Source organism: Pezoporus wallicus, unplaced genomic scaffold (assembly GCF_028554395.1).
Source record: "Pezoporus wallicus isolate ANWC-B61680 ecotype Strahan unplaced genomic scaffold, APGP_CSIRO_Pwel_v1 scaffold_7107, whole genome shotgun sequence".
Classification (NCBI taxonomy): Eukaryota; Metazoa; Chordata; class Aves; order Psittaciformes; family Psittacidae; genus Pezoporus; species Pezoporus wallicus.
Genome location: NW_026642114.1, coordinates 5,419,450 through 5,428,865, shown reverse-complemented (window position 1 = coordinate 5,428,865; position 9,416 = coordinate 5,419,450). Strand labels below are relative to the sequence as shown.

Below are 9,416 nucleotides of genomic sequence, written 5' to 3'. Positions count from 1 at the left end.
AAATCCAGGTGGGCTGCAGTATGGAACTGATGAGGCTTTTCTTTTGGTTGCTTGGAGGTTTTTTTTGCCAATTGTTTTGCTACAAGCTACCTTAATGTAAAATTCTTTCCTGCAGATCTGTAGGAGCCAGCAACAATTTTACAAAGAAAAGGAAAAGCCTTCAGCTGGAACCAGCTCATGCTGCCTTTGGAAAGATTTTATTTCATTGATAGGTTTATCTTTCTATTTAAAGTACTCTCAGCTTTGGCTCTCGGGAGTACATCTACTCGGTCTCTCTCTGAAGCCACCACCTGCTGGTGTGTTTGCAGAAGCTTCTCCCAAGGAACGTATTTCTGAACAGAAAAAAATGTTTTACTGAGTTAATAATAGATGGGCTCAAGCTGCAACAGTTAAAGATAAATTTCTACAGTGATGTGAACTCCAGGGTTTGTTCATGTCTAGAACTAGATTATCATGTTCCTTGTTAATCAGATATATCCAAACCTTTACTTTTTTCTTGTTTTAAACACTACCACTTCATAAAAGGTCTATTCAGTCCCACAGATGGAACAAAATTCTGAAACAGTCCAGTGTTTGTATTTGAAGATTCAAGAAAACTGAGATGAGCATAGGATTTAGAAGTTGAGTTTGCTTTTATAGGAAAAAATATGGAAGGGGAATCCAAAGATGGCAAATTTGAACTAGACCCTCTTCCATGGCAAATTCAGGTCTCTGAGTCCCCACAGGGAGCTTTCCTTCGGAACCTCTGGTTCCACACACTGACTGCACAGTCTGAATTCAGATTAAGGTCCTACATTGCAGCCCACTGATCGTGCCGGGGAATCACTTGAAGTTGCTGGTGAAGGGCAAGCCTTGCAGTGCCCTAAATGTGAACTTGTGGAAGTTCATTATACATTCATATGAAAATGACCCATCTGAAGCCCAGAGGAACTTTTGTAGATGTATGACTGAGCTGGGAATCACTAGAGTATCCATCTATTTGTGAGATAATGTTTCCTGCTTGCACACCAGCAGTCAGTCTTTTGCAATATTACTTCAGGTTTCTGTTCTGTCTGGTAGCAGGAGCACAGAAAATAGTGGAAATTAAAAATGAAATGCAAAGTTAAACCCACCTCTTTTTGAGCTTCAAATTGAGTTAATGTCAAGTAAAGCTTGAGCTCTAAGCCCTGGCTTGCCTTTTTGTTTAACAGTGAATTGAGTGAAACTGTTTCAGTGCAGTAAGTTGGAAAATGAAACTAGTAAGGGGCAATGTCAGAGTCACAGCATGTAAGTGACCCCTCCAAGTTGAATAGAAAGCTCTTTGCCTTTGCAAGGTCCCATTATGATTCCCATATGATCAGGCCAATTTATAAGACAGAAGGTTGTGATCCTCGTAACACCCGTGCAGCAGGGCTGCTTGCTGGCTGGTGGAGACTTCTGGCACTATGACCATGGACAAGGAACGGCGTAACAGGAGGGCTGTCATCTCTGCATCTCAGATTTTGGAGTTCTTGATATGACGTCTGCACAAATCAGGGTCTTTAGAAGCAGAATCACCCAGGCCTTGTTTCCCTGTCTTTCATGGCATTTTGGAAGAGGTGTGTGGTGCCCTGTGGAAGGCTCTGTGAGGAGCTTCTCTAGATCAGGCCATCAGCTGAAAGCTGATGTACTTGTCTTGGGATCCCACTGTGCCCAAGCAGAAACTGCTCTGCCTTGTTTGGACAGGGATGTTGTGGGGACTCAGCAAGGATGATTTTCCAAGGAAACACAGACCCCTGTGAAAGGATAGCATCAGCGCATGTAGGTCCCAAGCCAGGACCTGGATATAGAGATTTAAATGTCACCAAAGTCCTGGTGTAGGACTAACACTAAGATGGAGCCACTGTTTACTTTTCTTCTCACAATTTTTCCCAGAGCTCAAGGAATTAAAATTCACCAAAGCCTCAATTTCTGAAAAATATTAAGTCTGAGACACTTTGACCTTCCCAATGTCATTTGGTTTGTCTGTCTGATCATTTTCCTCCTCCCCTGTACTGCCCCTTCATTTTCATATCAAGCAATGAGAAAGTTAGTAACCAGCTACCTAAGGTTCAGATTACACACAAGATTAGCACAGCAGAAGCATACTGCTTTCTTTTACCAGATCTGCTCAGTATTTAAACTGAGATATTTAGTTCCCATGGGGAAAATTGTACTAGAATAGAAAAAGGCACAGCATGCAGCTATTATTGGGGCAGTGATTGTAATGAGCATGGAAAATGGAACAATATATAACCCATTCTTAATAGACTCTTGGGAGGGTTATCCTCCTCTTCTCCTCAGATCCCAGAATCAAATTTTTATTTTTATTTTTAATAATTGATAATGTCTTTTTTTTTTTTTTTTGAGAGAAAGAGCCCAGGTCCATTTGTACTGCTCAGTAAACATTAATGGCATTTCCCAAAGATTAATCATCCCCATGCCTACACTAGAGTAGGACATGTTTGAATGAAAAAAAACACACCCTTCTCTTTCAAGCAGTTGTTTGACCAGAGATCCTGTCCTTCCCAGACGGCCATAACAGGTGGAATTCCTCTGCACTGATCCTCAAGTTGCCTCAGCTGGGAAAGCTCTGGAGCCTGTGCATGCTTTTCTGCACTATAACAACAATCCCTAATGTTTACACAGGTGAGATGAGTCCTGGACCTCCTTTGCCAAAGAGAAGGTTCCTTGAAGTCCAAAAGAGAGGCAGGCTGGGAAGATGTCCAGCTTTCTGTGCATGTGGTAGCTACGTATGTATCATGAAAAGAAATGCTCTGTCTTGAAATGGTAGTTACTTAGCACCATGGTTTAGCCCCAGCCAGTAACTGAACTTTAACTTTGTGGTCACAAAGGTTTGAATATTTTTGAGATATTGATAGACTTAAATGTATCAGGTATAATTGGTGTCAAGAAAAACATGGGGAAGTTGGTTGATGCTATGATTATTGCTAAGCAGCTGAAGCAGAGCAGTCAAGCTTTACCTCATGGTGGGGTGGGGCCTTGCTGCCTTTTACTCCATGGAAACAGCCTTCAATCACTCTGAAGGCTGAAGGTTTGGTAGTGGGATAGGGAAGATATGAATGCCATGGAAACCTCTTCCTGCATGGAAACCACTGCTTCACTGAGGAAGTGCAGTGGTGTCTCTTTCGATTTTATTCCTAGGTGTGTGTAGTGGGTCATCCCACAGGAGCAACTAAGATTTTGCTCCAGTTTTGGGAGAGGAATCTGACCCTGAAGGCACTCATATCTTTTGTTGCTGTCCTTTTTTATTTTCCCTTGATGCAAAGTGACACAAACTGAGCTCTGCCATCTAGGACCAGGGCTAAGCTATGCCAGTTCATAGAGCTCTGATGCTGGACATGTTTTGGTGATGCCCATCTTAAAAGCAGTGTATTTTAGCATATGCCCATTAATAAAGATTGGTTTTGTTTGCTGTAACTAAGGAGAATTTTGTGCCTTCTTTTTTAGGAACTTTAGTCCTCGAAAAGAGTTGTTTGAGGATGTACATGTGTGCGGCAACTTTGCTGGTGTGAAGCCTGGAAGGATGGCACACACTTTATTTCCTGCTAGTGCTAATCAGTCTGGGAGCTTATACCACCACTTGCTTCAGCTTTGTTCAGAGAGTGTAGCAATGATGTCTTTCTGGGGCAGTAACACTCACGGTATGTAATCAATCAGTGCAGTTTAAGATGCAAAAGTGCAAAGTGAGGCCCATGACAGCTTGAAGGATTGCATGGGGCTTTATCAGCCAGACTCTATCAGAGTGCAAACAAAAAAATGTTGTTGATGGAAAACTTTATAAAATTGCTTTGTTGAGTGTCAGCTTCACTTTATAGCACATTGTCACATGCCAGTGCTAACACTTGTAGCATAACTTGCTGGCAGAGTATGGCGTGCTTGTCATATGGTATCTTTTTCTGCATTTTTTCCTAGTAAATTCTTGATGGTCCAAACTAGGGTCGTGTTACCAGGTTGTGTTCTTGATGTATAGGTGACAGGAGCTGTGTTCCGTAGCATGTATGGCCAGAGGTGTGCCTACATCACAATTAAAGAATGAACTACGGTGAAACAAAAGGAATGCTTTAGATGTATTTCTGTGCTGTTAAGTGTTTGTTGCTGCTGGACTTCTAACATTCAGGTTCTTCTATAGCAGCATTTCTTATCTGGGGCAAAGGTTTGCTGCAGACTTAGCAGGGTTAGCAGCTACTATGGGCAAGGTGAGATGAAAACATTCTAATTTTTTACTGTTTACTTTTCTTAGCCATTTTTTGTGCTAGACGTTTGCCCAATGCTATTGCTGTATGCAATGGAATTTGTCCTGGTAGTATCATATTTAGTCTAGACAACGGTTGTAGTCACTATAAATTTAAATTGAGCCACAAAGCTCCCTAAATGGTTATGTTATGTGTAGCTAAAGAAAGAAATCAAAGAAACATCACTTATCAGGACTTTGACACTGAGCAGTAACAGAATGAAGCAATGAAGAGACTGTAGGAACATCAAAGCTTGAAAACAACCCTATCTCTGTGGACTCACCTTTTCCCTGAAGATCGGGAAGTGGCAAATAGATAGTCGACAAAACACTCAGTACTTTCTTGACATATGGCCTAGGGAGAAAGCTTGCAAAGCACTTAAGGAAAAAAAAAAAAAGCACAAAGCCCTGTGTGGTACCTGTGAGCCATGGATCTCTCTGGGCTATCCCAGGCATCTGGAGGGCATTGAAGTGCCAGGACCTGAGCAGTTCCCAGTCAGGAGCTGGTGCATGTGGACACTGTGGAGCTGGGCTGTGCAGCTTTACTGGGGTTTGGGCTATGCTGATGTCAGGAGTCCCTGCATTACACCACAAGCTGATTTTTGCAGCTTCCTTAGAGGTTAAAAAGCACACAACACTAAGGCATGTGGGAGGGTTTTATCATGGTTTATGCCACCATATGTGACTCATTAATTGCCAGGCCTAAGCAGGCAGCAAGGCAAGCCCGTGTTTACTCACAACACATGGCAGAAGGCCTGCTATGAGTTAGGGCAGACCCTGGGTGTGAGTAGGATTAATGAGCTCTCCCTATGGGTCAGCTCAGCGAGTGTCACTTGAAGGTGATTAGCTCAAACACAATGGACCAAAGGAGCAGATTATTTTGACATTTAGGCCTGAATGTGGCATTTCCAGGGACACGTGCAATGATTTGGCTGGTTTGGGTTTCTTGTGCTGTATCTGTTCTAGATTACATCATTGACCTTGGTAAGCTGCCCGTGGCTGAGGCCAGAAGCTTGTGCTACTAGGGTGTGCTGTGAATGATCTTTTCCACTGTAGGTGCTGGGCTTCCCCTCCAGGATAGCTGAGAAAGGCTGTGGCTCAATGTCTAAACCATGGCTGGGGTGTTTGGTGGCTTGGTTAGGTCAGCTCAGCATACATCTCTTCAGTGAGTCAGCAGCCCTCCTGCCCCCCTCCTTAATTTGGGGTGCTCTTTAGTTTGTGAGAGAGCTGAAATGTAGATACTATCAGAGGGTGCTGGGGTATGTTCCCAATATGAACACATATTAGTGATTTTGCCTCTGTGTTGTGGAACCAAGGACTCTGAGAAGGGCAGGAGTAAGCCATTCTGACATGACTAGCAGCCCCAGATAAAACTTTTTGGTGTTTGCTGTTGGCACACAGGTACCAATACCCTCTGTGCCCCTATAACACGGAGAGGCTGCCTGTAAGTACAGCATTAGGCAGCAGAGCCATGGTAAGAGACTCGTTATTTCAAGGTTTCAGCTTTTCAGAATACAGGACATACCTGAAATTCATTTCTCCATGCTGATCCTGAGACTCTTCCATAACCTTGACATTTGGCTCTCTCCTTAGCTTTCCCTGCTTGTTTTGTGCCTGTACAGAGACACTCACCAAGCCCTGCCACATATCAGAGCTGGCATGTGCTGTATGGCTGGAGGCACTGGGGTCAGCAGCCACTTTGCAGGGAGCACCAAGGCCAGCACAGGCACTCCCTGTCTCTTACAATCACAGCAGCAAAGTCACTTCAAGAATTAATGTGGTATTTGGTATTTCATGTACACCCATAATTTATGAATGAAACAAACACTCCCACCTGGCTGTTTCCCCTTATATCAAGAGCCACTCTGACCTGTTACCTCTCTCCAGGCCCTTGAACATTTGCTTATTCATCTCTCACAGGGGCTATAACCATGGCCTGAGCAGCAAAATTTCCCAGGCACCTCAGCCAGGGCAATACCTGGTTTTGTAACAGGAATTGTAGCCCCTCTATGATTTGCTTCTGCTTGCAGGCCCTAGAAGCCAAACGTGGTCAGAGACTGAAGGTAAAGTGTGTCGGCATCTGCCCATATTGCCCTGTTTCAGGCTTTGCCCATGGAAACAAGTGTGTGTGTGTCTCACTGTTGCCCTCAAACTACAAGGAGAGAAAGCGCCAGACAGGGAGAGACGTCCAAAGCCCCACAAATGCCCTACCTGCTGCAGATGGGCTGAGCACCCCTCAACTCATGACCCTCTTCCTTGCCTTTCCCCATCTGTGAATTTTCACCTCTGAAGTGCTTCTCCAGCATCTGCAGCCCCAGCACTTGCAAGACAGGTAATCATGCCCTTACCCAGGTTGCTCCAGCATCTCAGGGGTTCTCATCCTATAACGGGTTTAGCAGTGGTAAGGCTTTGGACTAGAGGGGTTTCTAGTCTTGGTTTTGAACATGTGTAAAATGAGATGAGATGTGTGCAGAGCCTTAAGGCTTAGGGAGCACCCAGCTGCTAGAAGGAAACAGCAGCATCTCCTCACCCTGGCACAGCCAGACAGGCACAACCACCCATGTTCCTGTAGCTGCCCCCTCCTCTGCACACCCCACCTACTCCCTCCCCACACTCCTCTTCCTGTCGCTGACATCCCTGCCACCCTCTCACATAGCACATGCCCCATCATCTCCATCTGGCAGTAAAGATTTCAGTAGCATTTCTTGCTCCATTTAGTATTTAAAGCAGTCATCCTTCCTTTCCTTTAATTCTCCCCTAATAAATATGATCATTTAATCCTATGAGAGCTGAAAACCCATTTCTGAAATTCTCCTGGTATGTAATACAGTAAAACAAGCCTATAAATATAAATAATTATGATAAAAAGGGATAAAATGCCAGACTTGGGTCAAACATACTCGTATAGTGACACTAGCAACAAATAACTGCGTAGTGTTTGAACATAGATGGAATGTAGAGTAGCTAGCTGTTGCTCATAACTGTCAGACTCCTAATTTGGACAGGCCATATTTTATTGATAGCAGAGCAAACACAGTCATGATCCATCCCTACCTTTCCTGCTTTAGGAAAAATCCCATCCATCCCCCAGGAAGTAGGGATGAAAAAAACAGTGGTGTGAACATGAGGTGAAACTATAAGATGGAAAGCACAGTCCCAGGCTGCGTTTCCCAAGTGTTTCTTGCACATCATATGCTAAGTTCAATTTTCCAAAAGCTTTCTTTTATTTTTAAAGGTAACATCTTTATTATTATTATTATATTTATTAGTTATTATTATGCAGAGATGAGATTTTTTTCCCCCTTTGATCACAGAGCAAACAGTTTGCTTTTGAAAATGTTAATGGAGTCCTGATTTAAAACTTTTTTTCTTCTTTTTCTTTTTTGTTTTTGTTTTTTAAAACGTTGCAACAGGCAGGATCTGGGATTCGATTTCCTCTTCCTACACAACGAAAGATTCTGGAGTTCGGACTCCTAGCTGCTACCAGTAGGTCCTGCCTTGCTCAGTTGTTGTCGTCTCAGTGTGGTTTCGCCAGGTGGGGTGGGTAGGTGGGTGGGAGGGGAGGAGTTGCAAGAAGGGAGGGTATTTGTCAGCTATGTCGAGTCTTGGTTAACAACTTTGCCTCCATTCATGGTTGGTGTCCCTGAACTTTTTCTTGAGCGTCCTTGTTTTTCTCCAATTTCATGCAGCGATGGCTCTCTGTACATGCACACTGCAAACAGAAAAGACACCCATTAACATCTCTGAAGTCACAGACATTAGTGACCATAATGAACTATTTCTTTGTATTTGAGGCTGAAATTCCAGCCTCAATGCAAAACCATACACACCTACAGAAACCTCAGTGACCCAGCAGGAGAGCCTGTTAGCAAGCAGGATGTCACATGCCCTTGCTGCCAGTCAGACTTTTTTTCTGTCTCTGGATTCTTCCAAAGGCACAGAGAAACACAGGATTTCTCACAGATAAGTCTTTCTGGGCTTTTGTGCTTTACTGTTTTTTTTCACATTGTATTTATACATATAAAATAAATCTTCCAGTTCACAGTACTGTGTATTGTCTTGAGATGCTGCTAACAGGTCCAAGAATTACCCTCTCCCTATCTGTTAATCTCCAATAGAAAGCCCTTGAGAGTCTTGAATCGAAACTACCCTTGCATCTGAGCCACCTAAGCCTTCTGGGTGTTAAGTAAGTTCTTGATCTGGAAGTGGTACTCAAGCCCATTTGGCAAATTGGCCAAGAGCTGAGGTCTGCTCTTGGCATTTCTTGGTTTTCCCCCTGTAAATGAAGACAGCCAGCAAAGGCCAAGGCTGTGAGCAGACACATTGAGATGAGTTTAGTGACAGCAAGACAGGAGCCATCCGAGCTCTGTGTGGTCACCTGGCAGCACCTGAGAACAGGGTGGAAGGAGGGCATCCTCTCTCCAGACGCTGGGTAAGCAATGTGTGTCCTTTAAAAATGTACTTGCTGGAGCCTAGACAGCCTGTAAAGGCAAGGTCTGTCCAAGCCATGGCGCATCCCCCTGTCCTGTGCAGCATAAAGCATTTATCCAATTCACCATGTGGACTAAGTCCTCATGGCTGTCCTCATGCTGTGTGAGGTGTGCCAGAGCAGGGGCACACACTGAGCAGCTCAAAACAAAGGGAACATCTCTGATGAGCTCATTGCAAATGTGGTGGGGTGAGGATGTGACTGAAACAGTGAGACATCTCAAGGGCAGGCACATTGGCGTTGAGAACTTAAGGTAGGTCCAGACTGCAAACGTCATTCCCAGACCTTTGCAAATATTAGGATAGAAAGAAGTGATTGTGTACTGCTTCATTTTGAAAAACTGTCAGGTCACAAATAGCACAAAGCTCAAACACAGGAGATAGAGCCCATCAGGTTTTCTTCCAGGTAATCAACAAGAACAAAACTGCAAAAATTATCTGAAGAAACAAAAACATATCCCATGTATGAATCTGTCATATAAGCACTTATATTCATAACCTCCCCTGATATGCAAATAAATCCTGACAATTAGAGGCAGGTTGCAAATGACATTATTGCTCTGCATTTCACTTCTAGCTAGATAAACAGTTATAGTAGTGTGCAACAATAAAGGACAGAGATAAAGTGCAGTCAACTGTGTATTAATAGGAGGGATATTGCATTGAATACATGAGC

General features: G+C 43.7%; 1 protein-coding gene across 3 annotated transcripts in view; it reads right to left on the bottom strand.

Annotated features, from left to right (window-relative positions):
• Positions 1-7,452: 7,452 nt before the first annotated feature.
• FGF12 (fibroblast growth factor 12) overlaps positions 7,453-9,416 on the bottom strand; it is a 229,483-nt gene continuing 227,519 nt past the window's right edge. For all 3 annotated transcript variants that reach the window (XM_057427430.1, XM_057427431.1, XM_057427429.1), the window contains one exon: positions 7,453-7,964. In XM_057427430.1, the coding sequence (XP_057283413.1) occupies positions 7,846-7,964 (119 nt within the window). In that variant the 3' untranslated portion in view covers positions 7,453-7,845. The remainder of the gene's footprint in view (positions 7,965-9,416) is intronic.